At 53.1% G+C, this 24,513-nt stretch overlaps 3 protein-coding genes across 3 annotated transcripts; all 3 read left to right on the top strand.

Moving 5' to 3' along the window:
* Positions 1-82: 82 nt before the first annotated feature.
* On the top strand, positions 83-4,191 carry NPFFR1 (neuropeptide FF receptor 1). The gene is made up of 4 exons (XM_036385721.2): positions 83-359; positions 2,028-2,321; positions 2,903-3,002; positions 3,324-4,191. Exons 1-4 carry the CDS (start codon positions 149-151, stop codon positions 4,117-4,119), a joined length of 1,401 nt encoding a protein of 466 aa, XP_036241614.1. The 5' UTR covers positions 83-148; the 3' UTR covers positions 4,120-4,191.
* A 2,057-nt stretch (positions 4,192-6,248) lies between these two features.
* Positions 6,249-18,296, top strand: PPA1 (inorganic pyrophosphatase 1). Its single transcript, XM_036385867.1, has 11 exons — positions 6,249-6,356; positions 6,478-6,542; positions 10,863-10,916; positions 11,667-11,786; positions 13,432-13,518; positions 13,795-13,921; positions 14,389-14,516; positions 15,896-15,981; positions 16,202-16,271; positions 17,286-17,325; positions 17,965-18,296. The coding sequence occupies exons 1-11, from the start codon at positions 6,293-6,295 to the stop codon at positions 17,994-17,996; spliced, it is 873 nt and encodes a 290-aa protein (XP_036241760.1). The 5' UTR covers positions 6,249-6,292; the 3' UTR covers positions 17,997-18,296.
* A 995-nt stretch (positions 18,297-19,291) lies between these two features.
* SAR1A (secretion associated Ras related GTPase 1A) lies at positions 19,292-23,551 on the top strand. The gene is made up of 7 exons (XM_036386047.2): positions 19,292-19,346; positions 19,716-19,790; positions 20,602-20,721; positions 21,149-21,214; positions 21,605-21,708; positions 22,153-22,284; positions 22,874-23,551. Exons 2-7 carry the CDS (start codon positions 19,733-19,735, stop codon positions 22,988-22,990), a joined length of 597 nt encoding a protein of 198 aa, XP_036241940.1. The 5' UTR covers positions 19,292-19,346; positions 19,716-19,732; the 3' UTR covers positions 22,991-23,551.
* The last annotated feature ends 962 nt before the right edge of the window (positions 23,552-24,513 follow it).

Genomic DNA, 24,513 nt, shown 5'->3' with positions numbered 1-24,513 from the left:
TGCGGGGACCTCGGCGGCAGCGGGGGACACGGACCCGAACCTCCCTAGGGAGAGAAGCTGCTCCTTCCCTCCCTCTCCGTGCCCGGCGTGTGCTGCCCGCCCCCGCGCTGCCTCGCCCGGGGGGCAGCGTGCGGGTCCCCCGGTATCCATGGCGATGGGAGGTGTTTCCCCCCCGCGCCCCCTCCCCTTCTCCGCTGCAGCCGCCGAGCAGCCGCAACCGGCGCGGCGGCGGCACCGGGGCTCGGGACCGGGCGGGAGGCACGGAGCGAGGGACGGCGGCGAACTGCGCCCCCTCCCCGGGCAGCGGATCCCCTGCACGGCAGCGATGCAGCCCCCGGAGCCGGCTCGGGCCGGCGGAGGTGAGTGCCAAGACCTGATTGATTTTATTCCCCAAGAAAGCGATCCACCCCTCATCCCATGCCTGTTCCTTCAGACCAGCCTTTCCCCGAGGTGCTTTCCCAGGGCACGGAAGGCGGGTGCTCCATCCCTCCCGTGCGGTCCCCCCATCCCCTGTCACCAGTCCGAGGTGTCAGTGAGTGCTGAGGACGCCTGCATCCGTCCATCCATCCACCCATTCATCCATCCTCCACCCATTCATCCATCTATCCACTCACTCATCCATCCAGCACCCACCCGGCTGCTCAGCGGCCCCTTATTTTCCTTTCCCCATCTTCCACCTTGCTTTAAAACCACCTCCAATTCCACAGGACACCAACCTCCTGCTCATGCTGCACTGCAGCCCCAAAAGATAAAGTCCAGCAAAGTTTTAAGCTTAATATCACAGGTTTTGGGCAATCTCATTACAGTCTTTGTTATTGCTCCTGCTTACAGAGATGGTTCACGCATCTGATACCGACTGTCTGGGGAATCTTGCCCCCTCCATCCCGCTACTCCCTTGCCTCTCCAAGAGGCTCCCTCTCCCGTGTCGGCTGTAAATCCCCCCACCAGCGCCTTTCTGAATTCCCAGTGGAAATGTGTTGCCCAAATCCTGCACCCAGGACTGGGGTATCAGGGGCTGGATCGGGCCCTCCTGCCTGCCGGAACCTTGAGGAAGCCGCTGGTCCCGGTGCCTGGGAAAAGCCTCTCGGCTGGCGAGCAGGGCATGGGCACAGGGATGGGGGGATGCTCCAGCCGCCCAGGGCTGACCTGCAGGCGCTTAGGCTCAGCCTTAAAGCTCCAATGTGCCTTTCCTCGGCTCAGCACTGCAGCCCGGATTCTCCCGGAGGCAGTCCCGTCAGCGCTGCAGGCAGCTCCTGCCCACGCTCGGCATCCTCCCGCATCCCCGGCTGCGTGCGTGCGGCTGGGGAAGCCCGAGGGTGGGAGCTGCCGAGCCCCGCTCCCCGCTCAATCCCCAGTGACAAAATGCCACCCCCGCCTGCACCAGGAGCTCCCAGATAATGATCAGAATGATAATTATCGCTTTAGATGGGAAGGGAGGGAAGGGGAGGGTGTCCTCTGCCTCAGCCTCTTTCCCTGGGTTCTTGCGGCTTTGCCGGGGAGAATAAGATTTTGTGGAATACGGAATTGTAAACCTTGGAAGCACAAGGAGAAGCAGGGATGCTCCCAGGGCAGCCGTGGCTGGGACCACACGGATCCAGCTCCCATAAGGCCAGAGCACTGGAGTGTCGGGATGTGGATTTGTCTTCCTTGCATCATCCCTAAAAAAAAAAGGCCCATGAGATCAGGATGTCTTCTGGGCCATTCTAATTCTAAAAGAATGATGCAAATAATAATGATATCAAATAATAACGATATCAAGCAATACTTGTACCAAATAATAATGATATCGATGGTATCGAACAATAATGTTGTAAAATAATAATTCAGCCGAGGTGCTGCAGAACCCTGAGCTGTGTAACCCAAGGAGGATGAGACTTGGGGCACAAAGATGAGTCCAGCAGGACATGTCCCAGCCAGTCTGGGCACTGGAATAAATATGAAAACCCCCACTCTGGTGGCATTAAGAAATGAAGGGAATTATTGCTTTATTCTCTCCCAGCTTCATTTTCCTGCCTTCCCTTCCCCAGACCCTTCCAATGGCACCTGGTGGCCCAACTCCAGCGCCAGCCACCTCCTGAGGGAGAACTACACCTTCCTGGCATACTACCAGCATTCCTCCCCCGTGGCCCTCATGTTCATCCTGGCCTACACCTTCATCTTCCTCATGTGTGTGGTCGGCAACGTCCTGGTGTGCTTTGTGGTGGTGAAGAACCGCCAGATGCGCACAGTCACCAACATGTTCCTCCTCAACCTGGCCATCAGCGACCTGCTGGTGGGCATCTTCTGCATGCCCACCACCCTGGTGGACAACCTCATCACAGGTGAGCAGGGAAGAGGAAGGGGAAAGATTTTTTTTTTAATTTTTATTTGAGGTTCTGGCCATTTGTGGTAAAATAAGTTTGGCCCTAATGCTGCATTTGCATATTTGTTTGAAGTTCAGCCATTCTTCAAGCAACATTGAAAAAAAACCCTCCTTTCTGCATTTACCTTCTCCCGTGCTGGCTCAGCTCTGCCTGTTGACCTTTCCAAAGATAAGGGAGTTGGGAGGGTTCAGCTGCAGCAGCAGCCAGGCCATAGGGCAGGGTTTGTACTTATTGATTTTGGGGTGTGATTTATGTATTTATTGGTATTGGGGTCAAGAAACAAGATTAAAATCCTTCTGATTGAGGGTCCCAAAGTCGGTAGGAAAAATGACACCACGTTCCTTGAGTCTCTAAGTGTCATGTGTATCTTTTTTACCAATTTTGGGGTTCTTCTTCAAGGATCATGCCGTTAAAGGCTATCTCCACACAAGCTGGGAGCAGGACTTAGCATACCCCAGCAACAATACAGTGGATGGGGACACCTCAAGGGAGCTGGGTGGGTCAGAGGCACCCACAGCCTGCATGGTGTCCCCTCACAGGTTGGCCCTTTGACAACACCATGTGCAAAATGAGCGGGCTGGTGCAGGGCATGTCCGTCTCCGCCTCGGTTTTCACGCTGGTGGCCATCGCTGTGGAGAGGTACGTTGGCATGGGGACATGGGGACGTGGGGACATGGGGAGCAAACCATCTCCAGCAGGTCCAGGTGCCCTGGGCCATTCCCATTGTGAGAAAGCTCCTGGGAATGTCAGGAGCCTGCCACAGCTCTCCAGGAGCACCGCAAAGCTGGGGCATTCCAGCAAGGTGTCCTTCCCCATGCCGGGATGAACACACCAACCCAGCTCTGCCACCAAAAGACACATGTAAAGAGCAACCCATCTCACCTTCCATTCTCACCCCTGGGTCCTGACCACCCTCATTCCCCAGGATGCCCAAAGCCACCATGAGCTGTTCTCCCCCAGGTTTCGCTGCATTGTCCACCCCTTCCGGCAGAAGCTGACGCTGAGGAAAGCCCTGCTGACCATCGCCGTCATCTGGGTGCTGGCCCTGCTCATCATGTGCCCCGCTGCCGTCACCCTGACTGTCACCAGGGAGGAGCACCACTTCATGGTGGACACCTACAACAACTCCTACCCTCTCTACTCCTGCTGGGAGGCCTGGCCCGAGACGGGGATGAGGAGGATCTACACCACCGTCCTCTTCTCCCACATCTACGTGGCTCCCCTCGCCCTCATTGTTGTCATGTACGCCCGCATCGCCTTCAAGCTCTTCAAGTCGGTGGCGCCTGCCCAGGGCGGGGAGGAGCCGGAGGGGAGGAGGATCTCCCGGAGGAAGGCCAAGGTCATCAACATGCTCATCATCGTTGCCCTCTTCTTCAGCGTCTCCTGGCTGCCCCTCTGGACGCTGATGCTGCTGACGGACTACGGGCGGCTGAGCGAGGCCCAGCTGCGCCTGCTCACCGTCTACGTCTACCCGCTGGCGCACTGGCTGGCCTTCTTCAACAGCAGCGCCAACCCCATCATCTACGGGTACTTCAACGAGAACTTCCGACGCGCCTTCCAGGAGGTCTTCAGGGCCCCGCTCTGCTCGTGGCACTGCCAGCGCGGGCCCTACACCCCCCGGAGCCGCGGCCCCCGGATGCTTTTTGGCACCCATAACCGCATCCTGAGCCAGGCGCGGGCCAGCGCCTCGCCGGCCGTGTCCGAGTCAGGGCCGCTAGCCCCGCGCCGCGCCGGCGTCCCCGCGTGGGACGGCTGAGGCCACCAAACTGCTCTGCACCGAGGGATTGCAGGGTGGGGAGTGGGGATTGGCCACAGACATGGAAATAAAGGTGTGTCCAATTGATGCCTTGTTCCTGGCTAGGTTCCTCCACTTCCCACCACGGCACTGAGCCCCCCGGGCCCTGCCAGAACCCCCCTAACCCAGCCCAGTCCAGGCACGGGGCCAGGGAAGGCAGGGATCCAGGAGAAGTGTGGGAGAACGGGCCATCCTGTCCGTGCTTGGCCATGCCATGGAGAGGCGTGCAGCACCATGCTGTGCTGGACCAAGCCATGCCATGCGGGACCGTGCCAAGCCACGCTGCCATGGCCATGCCAGGCAGGACCAAGCCGGATTGTGCTGGACCATGCTGTCATGGTCATGGGAATGGACCATTCCAAGGCCCTCCCATGGATGGGCGATGCTGTGGCCATGTTGTACCAAGGCATGCCATGCTGGACCACGCCGTCCCATGCTAGACCAAACCACGCCGTGCAGGACAATGCCACTCCTCGCATTTGTGGCCATTCCTGACCACATCCCACCGTACTGCAGTGCCCATGCCATGCCAGTCCATGCCACCCCATGCTGTTACACCCATGCTGGGCCGAACCATGCCATGCCAGATTGTGCCAGCCCAGCCTTGTGTGGCCATTCCAGGCAGGATCATGCCGTGCTGGAACATGCCACCGCTTGCTACCGTGGCCATGCTGAACTGTGCTGGGCTGGGACCTCTCTGTGCAGGTCCGTGACAGCCCAGGCTGTTGTGGCCATCGTGAGCAGGACTGTTCCAAGCTGGCAGGGCCATTCCAAGCCAGGAAGAACCATTCCCAGCCAGGCAGAGCCATTCCAAGTTGGGAAGGACTATTCTCAACCAGACAGGGCCATTCCAAGTCAGGAAAAAACACTCCCGCCTGGGCAGGACCATTCCCAGCCAGGCAAAGCCAGTCCAAGCTGGGAAGAACCATTCCCAGCCAGGAAGAACAATTCCAAGCCAGGCAGGGCTATTCCAAGCCAGGCAGGGCTATTCCCAGCCAGGAAGAGCTATTCCCAACTGGGAAGAACTATTCCAAACCAGGAAGAACCATTCCCAGCCAGGAAGAACCATTCCAAGCCGGGAAGAACCATTCCCAGCCAGGAAGAACCATTCCAAGCTGGGCAGGGCCATTCCCAACCAAGAAGAACCATTCCTAGCCAGGAATAACCATTCCAAGCTGGGAAGACACATTCCCAGCCGGTAAGAACCATCCCCAGCCGGGAAGAACCATTCCAAACCAGGAATGACTATTCCCAGCTGGGAATAACCATTCCCAACCAGGAATAACCATTCCCAACCAGGAGTGACCATTCCCAACCAGGAGTGACCATTCCCTGCCAGGCAGGACCGTTCCAAGCCAGGAAGAACCATCCCCAGCCGGGAATTACCATTCCAAACCAGGAATGACTATTCCCAACCAGGAATAACCATTCCCAACCAGGAGTGACCATTCCCTGCCAGGCAGGACCGTTCCAAGCCAGGAAGAACCATTCCAAGCCAGGAAGAACCATCCCCAGCCGGGAATTACCATTCCAAACCAGGAATGACTATTCCCAACCAGGAATAACCATTCCCAACCAGGAGTGACCATTCCCTGCCAGGCAGGACCGTTCCAAGCCAGGAAGAACCATTCCAAGCCAGGAAGAACCATCCCCAGCTGGGAATTACCATTCCAAACCAGGAATGACTATTCCCAGCTGGGAATAACCATTCCCAACCAGGAATAACCATTCCCAACCAGGAGTGACCATTCCCTGCCAGGCAGGACCATTCTAAATCATGAAGAACCATTCCAAGCCAGGAAGAACCATTCCCAGCCGGGAGTTACCATTCCAAGCCAGGAAGAACCATTCCCAATCAGGAATAACCATTCCCAGCCGGGAATTACCATTCCAAACCAGGAGTTACCATTCCAAGCCAGGAAGAACCATTCCCAATCAGGAATAACCATTCCCAGCCGGGAATTACCATTCCAAACCAGGAATTACCATTCCCAACCAGCACTGACCATTCCCATTCCCTGCGGCGCCGCGTGGCGCGGGGCGGGCCGGGCGCGCGGGCGGCGCATGCGCACTGTGCCCCGCACCCCCTCCCGGCGGCGCGGCGGCGGCGGCGAGCGCGGGCGCGTGCGCGGCGATGTCGGGGTACGGCGTGGAGGAGCGCGCCGGGCCCCACAGCCCCGAGTACCGGCTCTTCTTCAGTGAGTGCCGCCCCCGCCGCCCCCACTGCCCCCGCTGCCCCTCACAGCCCGCCGGGCCCCGCCTGAGCCCGCTCAGGTGTGCCCCCGGTGCGTGACTGGGCTCCCTCCCCTTGCCTTGCAGAGGATGGCGCCGGGCGCTACATCTCCCCCTTCCACGATATCCCCATGTACGCGGACGCCGGGAAGGTAAGAACGGGTCCTGAAACACGCAGGGCGTCGGGGAGTCCTGAAACGTCCGGGACATGCGGGGTCCGGGAACATCCAAGGGACCGGGGGATCTGGGAACACGCGGAGGATCTGGAACATCCAAGGGATCGGGGGATCTGGGAACATCCTGTGGACCAGGGGATCTGGGAACACACAGGGGACCAGGGGATTTGGGAACACGCAGGGGACCAGGGGATTTGGGAACACACAGGGAATCTGGGGATCTGGAAACATCCAGGGGATCTGGGAACACACAGGGGACCAGGGGATCTGGGAACATCCAGGGGGTTTGGGAACACACAGGGGACCAGGGGATCAGGGGATTTGGGAACATCCAGGGGATTTGGGAACACACAGGGGATCAGGGGATTTGGGAACATCCAGGGGGGTTGGGAACACACAGGGGACCAGGGGATCAGGGAATTTGGGAACATCCAGGGGAATTGGGAACACACGGGGGATCAGGGGATTTGGGAACATCCAGGGGGGTGGGGAACACACAGGGGACCAGGGGATCAGGGGATCTGGGAACATCCAGGGGGGTTGGGAACACACAGGGGACCAGGGGATTTGGGAACATCCAGGAGACCAGGGGTCCTGGAACATCCAAGGGAACAGGGGATCTGGGAACACACAGGGCATCAGGGGATTTGGGAACACACAGGGGACCAGGGGATCTGGGAACATCCAGGGGGTTTGGGAACACACAGGGGACCAGGGGATTTGGGAACATCCAGGGGGTTTGGGAACACACAGGGGACCAGGGGATTTGGGAACATCCAGGGGGGTTGGGAACACACAGGGGACCAGGGGATTTGGGAACATCCAGGGGGTTTGGGAACACACAGGGGACCAGGGGATTTGGGAACATCCAGGGGGTTTGGGAACACACAGGGGACCAGGGGATTTGGGAACATCCAGGGGGTTTGGGAACACACAGGGGACCAGGGGATTTGGGAACATCCAGGGGGTTTGGGAACACACAGGGGACCAGGGGATTTGGGAACATCCAGGGGGTTTGGGAACACACAGGGGACCAGGGGATTTGGGAACATCCAGGGGGTTTGGGAACACACAGGGGATCAGGGGATTTGGGAACATCCAGGGGATCTGGAAACACACAGGGGCTCAGGGATCTTGAACCATCCAGGAGATCAGGGAGTCCTGTAATATCCAAGGGTCCAGGGGATCTGGGAACACACAGAAGACATGGGGATCTGGGAACATCCTGGGCACCAGGGCATCTGGGAACATCCAGGAGACCAGGGGTCCTGGAACATCCAAGGGAACAGGGGATCTGGGAACACACAGGGCATCAGGGGATTTGGGAACACACAGGGGACCAGGGGATCTGGGAACATCCAGGGCATCTGGGAACACACAGGGGCTCAGGGGTCCTGAAACATCCAAGGGGTCAGGGGCTCCTGAAACTTCCAAGGGACCAGGGGATCTGGGAACACACAGGAGATCAGGGAATCTGGCAACATTCCAGATGTTGTGTGCTGGGGATCTGGAAACACACAGGGGATCTGGGAACACACAGGGGACCAGGGGATCTAGGAACACACAGGGGATCAGGGGTCCTGAAACATCCAGAAGATCAAGGGGTCCTGGAGCATCCTGGGGACCAGGGGATCTGGGAACATGCAGGAGACTGGGGGTCCTGAAACATCCAAGGAGACTTAGGGATCTAGGAACGCACAGGTGACCAGGGGTCCTGAAACATTCAAGGGACATGGGGATCTGGGAACATCCCTGGGTCCAGGGGATCTGGGAGCACACAGGGGATCAGGGAGTCCTGAAACATCCAAGGACGCAGGGGGTCCTGCAGCCTGAGACACCTGGGGCAGGCTCACCCTACAAGGAATGGGTTTCTCTCCATCCTGGCCTCGGGTGGAGCCACCCAGGAGGAGAGAATGGATGATCTCATTCCCATTTCCTGCGTCAGAGACGTGAGTGGTTGGCTTGAGCTCACCCGTGCAGGCATTTTGGGTTAGCTAAGCAGAAAACTGCTTTTTTTGTAATATCTAACCCCCATTCCTATGGGTGCTGCATGGTATTTCAGGCTTGGGGATTGGCTGCAGTATGGCCTGCAGTAAAATCTGACAAGGAACAGAAGGTGAAGATGAGCAGGTTAAATTCCTGCTGGAGCATCTCCTGGGAGCTCTTGCCTGGCAGAACCTGCCCCTTGCAGTGCTGCAGGTCTTTCACATCCTTCTAACAGCCAGTGGTTAGGCAAATTAGGCTGTGCTGAGTAAAAAATGCCCCAGCTTCAGGAAATCAAAATGGTTGTGTTTCAGTTTTCATTTAATGCATTTTCAGTGGTGCCTCGGGCTCTCTGTTTCCTTTACTGTTGTAGCTTGTTCCTTTCTCTGACTATAAATCTGTGCAGCTTGGGAAATGTAGTGGAGCAGCTACTACTTGTTAGAGAGAGCTGACATTCAGAGGTTGGTGGGGAGTGGTTCTGGGAAAGGAAAAAGGAAAAAAAAGCTGAGAGATGAACTTCCAAAAAGCAGCTGATTGATCTGCTGAGGTGAAGGTGATGGAGCTACCTGAGGTGCTCTGGGAAGTGTGTAGTGGCTTTTGCCTTCACAGAGGAGAAAAGATGGATTGTGGTCATCCAGGGCTCAGTAGGGAAGCAGTTCCCAGTGCAGGTGCCTGGCAGGTAAGCCAGACAAGGAAAATCCAGATAATGCCATGCTTTGCAGATGCCTGCAGAACAGGGGAGGAAGGAGCAGGGGAGTGAGTACAGAGGTGAGGGGGAGTTCCTTGACCTGGTAGTGCTTAACAGGGGAAACTGCTGCTGCCAGCACCTCTGTGCCAAGTCGTTCAGAGAAAAAAGTCCCAATAGCTGAAGGTCACAGTCCCTGAAGTTACACAATAGTGCTGCTTGCTCCCTTGGGGCTCTCTCTGTGCCTGGAGTGCCTCAGCACTGAGGTTTTACTCATCACTTAGCAGGTGGACTGCCAGCTACAATGCAGGGCCCAGCTCAGAGCAAAAGGTTGTCCCACTCTGTCTGGGCTCCTTGATCTTTATCCTCAGACTCCTAAGATGCTGAGAGGATTGCAGGGTGTTTTTTTCAGACTCAGGCTGGGCTGTGTTGACCTTACCCAGACCTGTGTCATTGCAAAGGGACGACCTTGAGCTGCTTTCTGTGTGTCTTTGGCCAAGCTGGACCACGGGGAGGCTTCAGTCCTTACAAAGATGCAGCCCCAAGTCATCTTTCCCTGCCTGCAAAGCCATAAGCTGCCAGCCCAGCCTGTTCCAGTTGCCTCATTCCTTCCCTGGAGTTAGGAATAAACCCAGTTCTGTGCCTTTGTGCATGTAAAATGCAAATGAGCAGTGACCCCCTGCAATTAAGGGGTTGTAAAAAAGCTCTGCTGGGGAAGGGTGTGGGCAAAGTCAGTGATGTAACAGCACTTGTTGCACAATACCAATCCAATTATGGGGCAATACAGGTTGGAGGGACTTTGCCATGCTAATACTGCTTAAGGTGGGGATTAGAAACCTTGCCCAGGCCAGGGAGCAAGGTTTGACTTTTTGTTAAAAAGCCATAATCTCTTCAAACAGCAGATGTTAAGGTTCAGGTGTGGAAAAGCCTGTTTTCTTGGAGAGGAGGCTGACCTTGAACTCTCAGCCCAGCTGGATCAACAGGAGATGTTTTCAAGTGTCACCTGTAAACAAGATACAGTGAGATGTGGTTCTGCATTTCTCCCCCACGTTTTCATCCTCACACCATGCCACTAGCAAGGTGTGCTGTTAGAGGAGTGTCAGCCTGGACAAAGGGCATCCTTCCCTACACTATGGCTGGAATATTTGGGAGTGGTGGTCTCATTCATTCAGGGCAGTACATAGATACCCACACTATTAAAGAGATGGCTTGTCCTGTTGGTCTTGTCTTTTCTGGATGGCCAGAGTGGCTCTTTGTACATAATAAATATGGCCCAAACCCCATTTTGTTATGTCCAGGGTAGTTTGTGTGCAGCTGTTTGCCATTGATTTAACCTGTTCCTGTAGTGTAGGAATGGGATGGGGATGTTTGCAGGTGGCAACTGATCGAGAACATGTGGGAACCTTAATCTGGCCTTTGGGGTCTTTTGTGGGATTCAGTTTGGAGTGATGACAGGTGACTGACTGGGCTACAGGACTTTCATCAGCTGTCTCAAAATTAGCACTGAAAAAAAAAAACAGCAGAAGAAAGCATGGTTTCAGGTGAACTGGCTGGTTTTTGTGCTCACTTGTATGTGTTCCCTAGTTTAGAAGATTCCTTCCCACTCACTGCTCTTCTGCTTTCTTCAGAATGTGTTCAACATGGTCGTGGAGGTGCCTCGATGGACAAATGCTAAAATGGAGGTAACTACATTACAGCTCCATCCTAATGCTTGGCTTTGCCAAGCCCTCCTCAGATCCACCTCCAGAATCAGAGTGGCTGCTAACTTCTCCCTCTCAGTCCCTGCTTGGTGCTGCAGGCTGGTGTGGAGGCTGAGGTTGCAGATGTTGGAATGCCATGGTGTTCTCCCGTGGCTTCTGATTAAAGCAATATTTTATGGCTCTAAACCCCATGTGATTCCAAGGCTTATAAGTCTGCTGGAAACCATATTCCAAGGGATGGCAATGCAACAGGAGGTGTCCAGTATCTGCTGCTAGCATCAGCATCTTCTCCTGGTCTCTTGGCTTGTCAATTCCATTTAAAAAAATTACTTTTTTATTCATAAAGGGTAAAGCAGAGGGATTTATTTATAACTATATAAATATAATATAATATAATCATAATATACTAATAAATTATAGTAATATAAATTATATTATATTATTTTATATAAAATATATATTATTATTATATATTTTATATATAGTATAGTATATTATAGTATATTATAATAATTAAATACTATTATATGTAGTATATATTAGTATATAATTATATATACTATACTATTATATTAATTAGATATATGCTATACTATAATATAATAGTATAGTATAATAATTAAAAATATTATAGAATATGTTATAATATAATACAATACTATATAATATAAATTTATATTATAACGATCTTATAATTATTATATATTTATTTATTTAAAACTTCTCTTTCAGATTTCCACAAAGGAACCCTTAAACCCAATTAAGCAAGATGTGAAGAAGGGGAAGCTGCGCTTTGTAGCGAACGTGTTTCCCCACAAGGGCTACATCTGGAATTATGGTGCCATCCCACAGGTCCTGTGGTTTATCCCAGGGGCTCATCCCTCCTGGTGGGGAGGAGGGAGGGTTTCTGTGCCTGTATGAATGAGCAAAAAGGTCAGCAGAGAGTCTGGTCTGGAGCGTGGTGTTTGCAGCTGGATTTGTTGTGCTCCTGAGGGAGAGAACCTGTCAGGAAAACAGGGGTATTTTTAATCAGAAATGCCAGGTTTTAGGCTTCTCTCTGATGGTACAAACCAGCTCCCTGAGGAGGAGCTCCTGCTGCTCATCCCCAGCTGCTGGGAGCTCGGCTGGGCAGGAGCTGGCAGGTCCTTCTGTGGCTGAAGGGAGCTGTCATGGTGCATCTGGCCATGCAGTGCCTTCAGTTCCTGCCTGGCAGAGCACGAGGCTTTATCCTGAGGGTGCAGGATTGAGGCTGAATCTTTATGGGAGATTCTTCTTGCCAACGCCCAGCACTGCACAGATGTGCTTTCCCAGAAACAGCTGGCAAGGTGGCACCACGATAGTGACATCTGGACATGTGCTCTTAAATGGCTGGGGGCTGCCAGATAAAGAGGGACTTCAAACAAGGCTGTTTGCCTCTGATGTTCTCTAAGACTGGGGTTTCCTGCAGAGAAATAAGCTGTCAGTGTCAGGCAAACACTCTGAGTTTGGTATTTGTGCTCTTGACAGTAGCACATGTCGAGTGTTTTCCCCACATGGCTTTACAGGTTGAGTTGTTTCCTGCTTGAATGGATTCTGGTGCCTGTTTCTGGTGCCTGTCTTTTGAAGCCTTTGCTCTGTCATGTATTCATGGATCAAAGGTGTTTATGCATCAAGAGCTTAACACTTCCTGGTAGAGAAATGTGATAGTGTTTGTGGCCCCACAGCACCACCCAGGTGTCAGAACATCTTCTTGAACACTTCCTGAACATCACAAGGTCCTGACTACACTGGGCTTGTCCTGGTACACAGAGGTTTGGGAAGAACATTCCTTTTTATATCTCAATCCCCTTAGGAGTACGTGTTCCTTATGATGCAAGTGGGCATGGAGTGCTTTTCACTCCTGATCAGGAGCATCTTTTAAACAGCTCTTGTTCTTGGAGTCAATTAATTGGCCTCTGGAGTGGTGTCCTTCAATGTGCATTCACCACTGTGAGTGAGATGCACCGGGGAGCACAGTGGGACTCCACATTCTTATCACTTCTCCAGGGTTAACAGTGTCTTTAATTGTTTAATTAAAGGGAAACAATACACCCTGCCTGTCTTCCATCTCTGCTGGACTGCTATCTGGAGTTCAGGAAACTTCTGCTAAGGAATGAATAGGGAGAGGAACAGGCAGGAAGCCAAATCAACAATTGCCCTTTATAGATGTGAACTTCACCTTTAAGCAGCTGTGGGACAGAGGAAGTCTGGAAAGTCGTTGGAAGGGCGTTTGTGGGTAGGAAGGGGCTGCTTACCTTGTGAAAGATGAGAGCTTTTGACTTGAATTCAAACTTCCCAGGCCCAAGGGAAGCAGCAGCCCAAATACCTGACCTGGCAGCAGGTGTGAAGTGGGCCATCCTCTGTTTATTCCAGGCAACTGCATGCCCAAAATAAACCCGCTTTTTGTACCTCTTTAAATCTGTGGGTTCTTATTCTTATGCGTGGTTGATTTTGATGTTGCTTTGGGGTTGTTTTTCAGACTTGGGAAGACCCAGGTCACAAGGATGAAAATACTGGTTGCTGTGGAGATAACGATCCCATTGATGTGTGCGAGATTGGAAGCAAGGTAAGGCATCCTCAACGACTCCTGAAACGTGTAATTAATGTCTCCAAAGCCAATTATCCAGGGCCATTATTCATTTCCTACCTCCCCTCCCTTAACAATGTGCTGTTTCCCTCTGCTGCCCCTGGAGATTGCTGCTGAGATGAGGCAGGGCTGATGAGCTGCTGACAGCCAGAGCTAATTTCATGGTGGCTGGCTGCTGGCTGAGCCCCTGCACAGCCTCCTGTCGTGCTCTCCTTGGGTGCAGCAGGATGGACAGCAGGGCCTTTGTCCTTGCAGGTCTGCTCCAGGGGAGAAGTCATCCAAGTGAAGGTGCTGGGCACGCTGGCCCTGATTGATGAGGGAGAGACAGACTGGAAAGTCATTGCTATCAACGTTGAGGACCCCGAGGCAGCCAGCTACAATGGTGAGCTCCAGGGGGTGTTCCAGTCCTTCCCTTCCTCCCCTGGGAGCCTGCAGGAGCTGGGGACAGGGCTTGCTCCCTCTGTGCCCTGCTGGCAATCAGGTGTGATGCTGGAAGGAAAGTCCTGGAGCGAAACATTTCACTGCTGTTTGTCTCATGTGGCCAATCCTCTGCACAGCCTGGCGTTCCAAACAGTGCAAGGAAAGGGATTGGCCCCAAAGCCCCTAATCCAGGCTGTTTAAATGTGTCCAAGCTCCTGGGGACCCTGGGGATGCACGCCCTGGGGATGACACTTCCCTGCAGAGATACTCACTGGGACTTCAGGGAGCCTGTCTGAAATGTTGCTAAGGCTGCCTGGGGAGGGGCTGAAGGAGGCACAGCCCAGAACAACTCAGCAGAGACACTGAAAGTCTGCAATTCACTGCATTCTGTTACTGTTTCTGGCTAACAAACCCTGTGTCCCCTGCCAGACATCGAGGATGTCAGAAGGATGAAGCCTGGATACTTAGAAGCTACTGTGGACTGGTTCAGAAGATACAAAGTACCTGATGGAAAGCCAGAAAACCAGTTTGCCTTTAATGGGGAATTTAAAGGCAAGGTAGGATCACCTTCCTGTGCACAGAGTCCCAAACCTGAGCTCAGGCTGGGTGGGGACACGAGTGAGCTGCTGAGAGAATGGATTTTTATGGGGTGCTGAGAGTTGATTTCAGTTCATCCTGCTGTTTTTTTCCAGCCTAGTGAGTGCAGGAATACCAGAAAAAAAAATGCCTGGGGTTATCACTGTGGTGTTGTTGAATATTTTTTTCATGTGGGATCACTTCAGGGCTGGGAGCCTTGGTGTCAGAAGCAGGTGGAAAACACCAGGTTTATTTGCTCCAGCTCTGGAGCAAAGGCAGCTTGGCATCACCCTTTGCCTTCCTTACCCGTTGGCTTTGTTCCACTGGTGCAAGTTAAACTTAACTGAGGAGTTAAAGCACTTCTTCCTTCAGGCATGAAGTGTTCCCTCACACCCTGTGAGTAAGGCTCAGCCTTGGCAGGGCTCTGCCTCTTCTCTGGCTTGGATCAGATAAGTTACTGCTCCTGAGCAGGTGAAATCCTGTTTTGGTGTCCTCACTCCTGCCCTTCCTGGAGTGCCATGAGGGGTTTAGTGAGGTGACTCAATTCCCAGGGCTCCAGAGGTGGTGCAGAGGAGGGGAATTCTTGCCAAAGCCCTCTCTGGGAAAGGAAATGGAAGTGATGAAGGACTTGTCCCCTGGCTGTAGCACAGCACTAGGCTGGTCAGGCTGGAGCACCTTACTGCCCCTCAGGATGGGTGAAACCCATCAAGAAAACTGGAAAATCAGGATAAAGAACCTCAGACATGCTCTGCAGTGTTTTATTTGGCTCAGTGTGGTATCAAACCAGGACATTTAGTGCCAGTGTTCACACCAACAATGAACTGTGTGTGTTTCCTTCTCCAGCTGACAGGTTAATGCTTGAGCATATATTGCTCCTTTTTAAGGGAAGAGGTTGATCTGCCTGGAAACAAATTGAGTTTTAAGGAGTTGCAAAGCCAGCTCAGCTGCATGTCTCTTCCTGCTGCTCTGAATTGTTTGCCTGGAGTGGAGGGAGCTCCTGGACAGGCCTGGATCAGCAGCTGCTGGAGACAAACCGAGTGGGAGGAGCAGCAGGGTGGAGGTGCTTCTAGAATGGAGCACTGGCCCGAGACTCTGTTCAGTTTCTTTTGGCCCCAAGCTCGCTCTTGACCTTGGCAGATCCTCCCATCTTGAAAGCAAAACAATTCTGCTGCACAATCCTGGTTGTTTCAGCTGTTGTGCGCTGGGAGTTTCTGCTCTTCCTGAACGGCACTGGAGAGGAAGAGGTTTCTTCCAGCCCCTGCCAGAGCTGCCTAAAATCAGCTCCTTGTGAGTGAGGGTCTGGAGAAGGTGGTCTGGTGCTTCCACTTGACATGATGTTTGTTCTCATCTCCAACTTCAGGATTTTGCCCTGGACGTCATCAAAAGCACCCACGAACACTGGAAAGCTTTAATAACAAAGAAAACTGATGGAGGGGAGATCAACTGGTAGGTTCATGCTTGTGGGAATGTGCCCTTTCCTCTCCCCTAAATTAAAAACCCTGGAACATCCCTTCCTGAGGGGTGCCATGCTTTCTGTTAGCTGCTGGCTGCCTCCCCAGGCCTTCCCCCCTCCACCTGGCAGCTGAGAGCTTTAATATTCCATTATTTAATGCTCTTAGGGGGAGGCTGGGCTTGCACCTTCTCACAAGTGCCCAATGTCTTCCAGCACCAACCTGACAGTGTCTGAGAGCCCCTTCTGCTGTAGTCAAGACTGTGCAAAAGCTACTGTGAATGCAGTAAGTACCAGTTTGAGTGGCCAGATCCTGGTGTTATTATCAGGGAAAACGGTGCAATTTGTGTGGGGAACTGTCCTCTCTGTGTGGATGGCACATGGCATGCTCAGAGTGTTTTGGGTGGCTGAACACCTGCTTCTGGTTAAACAGGATGGATGTGGAGCGAAGCACACATTCCCCCAGAGGCTTCTCCCTGCCCTTAGTCACCCAAGAGATGGAATCCCAAATGGAGTTTGCATGGAGGGCTAAACTTCTGAGCTGTAGCTTGGCTGTCAGCTGTTCTGAGAGGGTTTTTGTGTTTGGGCTTCCAAGAGCTTCACAGTCCAGGTCTCCCTCTGAGAAAAGAGAGTCTAATTCCCCAGGGATTTTGCAGCTTCAGAATGAAGAGCTTGACATTCCTGGTGTAGTTCTCCTGTCCAGCCTCTGGATTTAATTGTGTTTCCCTAGACTAGAAGAGTACTGCTGTTGGCAACCTGAAAGAGCTTAGAGGGAGGGGACAGGAAAATCAAAGTGCAAATCTTGGATCCCTTCCATAACTGGAAACCTGAGTCTCTCTGTAGCCTTGGAGAGATCTTTAAAACCATTGTGTTTTTTTCTAAAGTGCTGGGATCCCAATTAGGGGTCTCAGTGAGATTTTCGAAAGCCCTCATGGAGGATGTGTCACCAGACTTTCCGGCTTTGGTTGCTGAATACCAGGGAAAGCTCTTCAGAGGAGTTCTCAAAGAGCCCCTCATGCCTCTATTCCCCCATATTTTTAAAAAAAGCAGCTGCCTGCACCTGTGTAGGGTCTGGAGTGGGAACTGCTTGTGCTGGGAGTGGCCCTGGAGGCTGAGCCCCTCGGGCATCCCCGGAATGGGGACGCTCCAGGAATGACAGGACACTGCACGGGGGCTCAGTTGTTCCCCCACAGCTGCCACAGGGGCTCAAATGGTGCTCAGGAAAGATTTGTGCAGCCCTAAATGCTGTGAGGAGAGTGAAGGACACCTCTGGTCTCTGATAACACCCTTCTCGTTTCAGGCGCCGCCGTGTAAAGCTGCCAGCCCCATCCCACCCGAAGGTGAGCCCAAAACCCCCCTGACACCCCAGCACCCAGCAGGGGCTTCCTCAGGGGAACTGTCCTTGGGAAAATGAGGGGCTGAACTAAACCTGGATGGTGCTGCAGCCAGGAAAATGAGGGGCTCAACTAAACCTGCATGGTGCTGCAGCCAGGAAAATGAGGGGCTGAACTAAACCTGCAGGGTGCTGCAGCCAGGGCAGGGCCCAAAGGCAAGCTGAGGGCAAGCTGGGAGCAGAAAGAAGAGCTGGGCTGACTCTTGCAATCCCTTCATGGGGAATAAACCTGTGGAGGTTTATTATTTTATTAAAAATGGGTATCTCCCATGTGGGCATGGGAGTTGGAGGCTTTGCCCCCCTGAATCAGCTGAGCCAGTGGGAAGCCTGCCTTGCTGTCCTTGCCTGCACCAAGTGATGGATGTTCCTAATGGCAGCCTGAGCAAGGCTGACTGCTCTGGGAAAACAAATCCACGCAAACAGGGTTGTGCCAGAACCTGTTTGCTGTCTGAGGAGCTGTTGCCAGGAGCAGAGGAAGCCCCTGAGCTGGAGGTGACACACACACACACACACACTGCCACGTAACTGCTTAATAACTGGGTGGCTCACAGGGGACTAACCTCCTCCTTTTTTCTGCCCCACACAGTTGACAAATGGTTCTACTACCAGAAAAACTAAGTCCTGAGGATGGTGGTGAGACAGCTGTGTCCTTCCCACCGAGGAGCTGCCACATGCAGGAATAGAACAGAAAAATAGCTTCAGTGTCAGCAAGAAGACCTTGCCTGTAACTTTGCTGATTAGAATTCCATACCTAGCAGTGACGTGTCTGCTGAGGCCTAGTGGAGGCTGGAAGAAATAATTTATGAAATCCAAACACCCTGCTTTGTGCACAGTCGTGTGGTGTGCTCTGAGTCGTGACAGGAGATCACTCACCTGGGGCGTGTATGGATGCTAGAAATAAAAAACTACTGAAATCCAGTGCTGTGGGGCTGCCTCTCTGTGGAAAACACCAATCACTTGTTTTTAAAATTTTACAAGTTTAATAGTAATAAAATGGTTATAAAATTAGTAATATAATTAGAGTAATAATAATTTGGACAATTAGGATTAGGACAATATGAGACAATAAAAACAAAGAGTTATGGACAGTCCAGGTACCTCTTTCTGAGCAAAACAAGTGTGAAAAAGGACCCACGTTAACAGAGGATTAACCCTTAAAAGCAACAGCCTGTTGCATATTTCTACACCTCATCCATGATGCATAAATTCCATTCAAACCCAGGATTCTGTCTGGGCAGTGTCAGCTTCTTCCTCTGAATCCTGACTGAGTCGTCAGGGCTGATCAAGGTGGGAAGAACTCGATAATGGAGCAATAAATTCTCTTTCTCTGAGAGATTTGGGTGTCCTGTGGCTGCTATCTCGCTGCAAGTCCTTTCTTTAAAAAAAATATCTTACATAGCATAGTTTCTATTTTAACATTATGTTATAACCTAAAACTATATTTAACACGCTACTTAAGAAAATTCATACAGCATAACTTTCTAACACAACACATATAACATTCATTTGAATATTTGCCAAAAGCCAATCATAAAATACGCATTTTTCACACTCTCCTTTCCCTCCCTGAAGCTGAGGAGGCACAAAATCACAGAACCACTGAGGCTGGAGAAGACCTCAGAGATGATGCAGTCCAGCCTGTGGCGGGTTCCCCACCTTGGTACCGAGAGCTCCGGGGCTGGTCACTGCCCACTCAGTGTCTCATCACCCTTTCCGTGGATAAATCCCTGCTCGTGTCCAGCCGGGAGCTCTCCGGAGCAGCGGGACACTGCGTCCCTGCCGCCCGGGGCCGGTCTCGAACCCGGGTCCCGAACCCGCGGCCTCCCGGTGCCGCCCGCCGCAGCCCCCGGCGCGCGGGGCCAGCGGGGCCGGAAGCGGGCGGGGCGCGCGCTGACGCGTTTCCGGCGGGGCGCTGGCGGCGGCCGCGGACGGGACTCGGTGGCGGCGGCGGCCCGGGGGCAGCCGGGGGTGAGCGGCGGCGGCGGCCGTGCGGGCCGGCCGGGCCCGGCGGGGCGCTCAGCGGGGCGGCGGGCGCCTGGCGGTCCCGGGAGAGGGGCGGCGGCGGCGCGGGGGGTGACACGCAGGCAGAGCGGGGGCGGGGCGGGGGCCAGGCCGCGCCGCCCGCCCTTGAGGCCGGTGCTCGTCACTCCGGTGCCCCTCACCCCGGTACCCCTCAGCCTGGTAGCCCTCATCCCCTGTCTCCTCCACCCCCGTTCCCCTTCGCCCCCGCTCCCCCCGACCGCTCCCGTTCCCCGGGATATCCCCGGACCCCCTGCCCGCGGCTCCCTTTGGGCACCGACCCTTCGTAACTCGGGGTTTGGGGTTTGTCCCCCGCAGGCATTTTGTTTCCAGAGATGTCTTTCATCTTCGAATGGCTCTACAACGGCTTCAGCAGCGTCTTGCAGTTCCTAGGTAATGCCTCGGCAGCCCCCTCTGGGTGGGTTTCGCTTCTCCCGCTGCCAGCATCCCATAAAAGCCGGGGATTGGGGGGTGAGCAGCAGCTCTGGCCAGTGCAAAGTCTGCTGAGGCAGCTCTGTATCAATAAAGGGGCATTTACACTGGTGCAGAGAAACTTTGGGAGTGTTTGGGGGCGTTGGGCTCCCACTCAGTGTTTCTGTTGCTCTTTGGAAGCCTGTCCAGCCCCATGCAGAGGTGCTGCCTCGCCAGGGAGGGAGCCCCATCCTCCTCGTCCTCCTTCCAGAGTGCTGGATTCCAGTGGAACTCCTTGCTGGAGGATGGGGTGCCCATTCTCCTGATCCCTTCTTGAAGGGAGGATGAGAGAGATGGGGTGAGACAAAGCCCTGCTGGAAATCTTTGGGAGCTTTCCTGTGGCAGACACAACAAAAATCAGTTTATGCCAAGAAGACAGCTCAGTGTTCCCTGCTTTGCACTTTTTCCTGGACAACTCACTGCTGTCTTTTATGAGTTTGTTCGATTTTCACATCTTTTGAGGAGTCAAATTGATCCATAATGCTCTGCGGCATACTGTCCTCTGCTGCTAGGATGGAGGAAAGATTGGAACAGGAGCTTAGAAAATGTCCATTGCTGTAAACATGCCTTGGAAAAAGGTTGTTTGAGCTGTGTGTGTGTTCCCTGCTGCCCCTGGAAGTGTGCACAGGTGGCAGCAGAGCTCTGGGAAAGGCCTTCCCCAAAAAAAAAGCAGCGTGGCATTCTGGGTGAGCCCGCTGGAGTTTTCCTCTTGCTTTGTTCCTTCTCCTGGCAGGTTTGTACAAGAAGTCTGGAAAGCTGGTGTTCCTGGGCTTGGATAATGCAGGGAAAACCACTCTGCTGCACATGCTCAAAGATGACAGGCTGGGTCAGCACGTCCCCACGCTACATCCCAGTAAGTGTCTCTGGAAAAGCCTCCTGGCATGGCTTTCCCTCTGGAATTGTGGGGGCACCGGGAGGAAGAAGCTCAGCCTGGGGGATTTGAGGGTCCCAGAACTCGAGGTGCACTGTGGTTCCCCAAGCTGAAATGGATCTGTATTTTCCTCTCTAGAAATGCCCAACAACTGGTGTGGCTCTGTTAACAGAAAGGGAAGATTTTCCTTAATGAAAAGCCTAATAAAGGATAATAATTGCAGGTTTAAAGGCTTCAGTGGGAAACAGGAGAAATTATTTTCTGCCGCTCGTGATTTTGGGAAAGTGCTCCTGAATTCCACAGGAAGTTTGGGGAATTCCTTGCTAGAGGAGTGTGTGTGATACCCAAGAAATTCTGTCTGTCACAACTTCCTTGTTTTCCTGAATCCCACCTGTGCTTTCCATTTCAGCATCAGAGGAGCTGACGATTGCTGGAATGACCTTCACAACTTTTGATCTGGGTGGACATGAACAAGGTAAGGAAAAAATGACCAAAAATCGATCCTGACGAGTGTCAGCAATTAGCAGTGCCTAATTATTTGTTGCCTGGATTTATTTATGGAACAACACGTGGAAGCAGCCTCCTGGCTGTAGGATTGCTTGGAAGGAAATGCTGCCAGCTCTTGCCCTGCTGCCCGAAGTATTTTTAGCTGTGGTGGACTCAGATATAATTTAGTTTGGATAATTGCTGGATTTTTATTCCTGCACTTTCTAGAAGTTTTAAACAGGTTTTTTACCCTTTTATACACAAAACTACTGGAAGGAAAAGTGCCTGGCTACAAAGGCAGCCATGGTTGCTGAGGTTTGGTGGATTTTTCCCTGTGTGGAGATTTCACAGGGCCGTGTTTGTCCCTTGTGTTTTCCAGCTCGCCGGGTCTGGAAGAACTACCTGCCTGCCATCAATGGGATTGTCTTCCTGGTGGACTGTGCAGATCACTCACGGCTTATGGAATCCAAAGTTGAGCTTAATGTAAATACACTTCCCTTCTTTCCCTTCTCCAGCACCTCTGATCAGCTAAATTATGGAGAACGGCCATCTCTCCCAGGGCTGGAGGAGCCTGGATGTCCTTGCTCTGGGTTGGCCACTTGGGTTCAGGGGAGGCTCAGCTTGGACAGCAGCAGGAATTTCTGCATGGAAAGGGTGCTCAGGCCTTGGCAGGGGCTGCCCAGGGAGCTTTGGAGGTGTCCAAGGAAGGGCTGGAGGTGACACTCAGTGCTCTGGGCTGGCCACAGCTGGGACTCCATGGGCTGGCAGGGATTTTCCAGCCTCAGTGATCCTGTGGCTCTTCCACAGAGCCTGGAAGCCCCAGAAACGAACCCTTGTTGGTCCCAGAGCTCAAACAAACCCATTTCCTTCAGGCAATGACTCCTTTTTCCACCTCTCTGCTCAACTCTTGTTGGCTCTTGCACGCAGGCGTTGATGACAGACGAGACAATATCCAATGTGCCAATCCTTATCCTGGGAAACAAAATCGACAGACCAGAGGCCATCAGCGAGGAGAAACTGCGGGAGATCTTCGGGCTCTACGGACAGACCACAGGGAAGGTAGGAGCCATCCGGACCTTGCCTTGGCACAAGCAGGGCAGAGCCTGCCTGCTTCCTTGCACATTGAGCCCTGATCCAGTTGGGATTGATGGGAATTTGTCCATTAATTGGTCGAGGTGAATCAGTGATAATAATGATGGTGTGCCTGAAGGGGGCCTAGGAGAGAGGGACTGTTTAAAAGCCGTGGAGTGGTGGGACAGGAGAGACTGGCTTCCCACTGCCAGAGGGCAGGTTCAGATGGGAAATTGGGAAGAGATTGTTCCCTGTGAGGGTGGTCAGGCCCTTGGCACAGTGTGCCCAGAGAAGCTGTGACTGCCCCTGGATCTCTGGAAGTGTTCAAGGCCAGGTTGGACAGGGCTTGTAGCAACCTGGGATAGTGGAACCAGGCAGTGGGGTGGAATGAGGTGATTTTTACAGTTCCTGCCAACCCAGACCTCTGATGCTGACCTGAGGCTGATGGGATTGTCCAAAATGAAGTGCACACATGAAGTGGCCTACAAGAGGAGCTCCCCTGGGTGGCTGTGGCTCTCTGGGCGCTTCCCCAGGGGCACCAGGGGTGCAGATGTGACTCCTGTTTGGATTTCCCCAGGGAAATGTGCCACTGAAGGAGCTGAACGCGCGCCCCATGGAGGTGTTCATGTGCAGCGTGCTCAAGAGGCAAGGCTACGGCGAGGGCTTCCGCTGGCTATCGCAGTACATCGACTGACGCCGGCACGGACACGAGAGTCTCACTCCTCTGGACTGATCCTGTTCACTTCAGCTTCCTATGGACTTTTCTATTAGAACATGGAAGGCTTTCCTGGCGTTGTCCAAGAGACTCCTGGTTTCCAGCTGCCCCTATGGCACAGTGGTGACACCGCTCTTTTCCGCGCGGCGGGGAGGCAGCGCCGTCCCTGGCTTGTCCCTGCCAGTGGGGTGACAGCGGGGCTGCTCCAGCCTGGGAAGGCAAAACTCTGCACGCTGCAGTGTAACAGCTGAAAAAGAGAGCACGTCTCACCACTGTGGTTAATTGACTTCAAAACAAACAAACAAACAAACAACAAAAAACCAGAAAAGGAAAAAAGCAATTATATTTTTTAAAGAAAGTGTTAATGTAAATGGCGTCCCTTCTAACTTTTTAGTTTAACGTTCATCTTGTTTAGTCCAGAGTCTGGTTTAGGGTTTTTTAAAAATATATTTAACGGTATTTAGGTATTTCACAAATTACTGAAGCAAGGTATCACGATATTAGAAGTCCTCAATAAACATAGCATTTGGGCTTAACTGAGCTGTAGGGTGGCTGTGCTGTGTCACGCTGACCGACGACGGCGAGCTGCCGTTGGGACTGAGGTGTGCAATCCCAGCTTCTTTAGTTTACAGGGTTTTTTATTTTATTTTTTTTTCCAGTTGGGGAGGAGCACCTGGTGCAGGTGTTGGGGATGGTGTGCAGTGGGAAGGGGCTGCCTGGTTCCCCCTCAGGCCAGACCCTCCATCGAGGCTCCTCTGGCCATGCCATCACAGTACGAACCACGGAGCTGTTTTGGTGGTTGTAGCTTGGAAGTGTTTGACATTTGCATATCATGAGGTGATTAATGTAGACTAAACCGGTTTCTTTTATACTCTCAACGGACTTTTTTTTTTTTTGTCTGAAGTTTCATTGCTGTCTGGCACTCATTTTCAGTTCAATAAAGACATTTCTTTCTCCTCCGAAGGGGCAACAAGCCTCAGTCTGGCTTGGTGTTTGCTGGGCCTTGGGGCCATCAGAACACCAGCCACAGAGTTCCAGAAGCCTTTGGACAACGCTCTGAGGCACAGGGTGGGACTGGGGCTGTCTTGTGCAAGGCCAGGAGCTGGGCTCAATCCTTGTTGCTTCCAATCACGATATTCATTCAATGATTCCATGGTTCTGTGACCTGCATGGTACAGCCAGAGAGGGAAACTGAGGCAGGCTGGAAGAGCCGCTTGCCTCTGGGCTGGCAAGCAGGGAGAGCTCATGGCTTGCAGGGTGTGAGGAACCCACACCGAGCCCAGACAGCCAGGAAGGGGCTGGGGGGGAATTGGGGCAGGGGGGCTTCAGCTCTGACTCCCGCTATTAGGGGGATTTTAGCTCTCCCAAAGGGATTTTCCCAGTCCCGCTACCTCTGTTGGAAATAAAGGTTTGGTACTCGTTCGTGCTGCGGGTGAGGTGGAAAGCGAGCGGGGCCGTGGGGTGTCCGGGCCGAGGGTGCCGGGGGAGGGGGGCCGGTGTCC

The sequence above is a fragment of the Molothrus ater genome, chromosome 8 (genome assembly GCF_012460135.2).
Source record: "Molothrus ater isolate BHLD 08-10-18 breed brown headed cowbird chromosome 8, BPBGC_Mater_1.1, whole genome shotgun sequence".
Lineage (NCBI taxonomy): Eukaryota > Metazoa > Chordata > Aves > Passeriformes > Icteridae > Molothrus > Molothrus ater.
The sequence above is the reverse complement of the archived record's forward strand: the minus strand, read 5'-3'. Positions and strand labels throughout refer to the sequence as shown.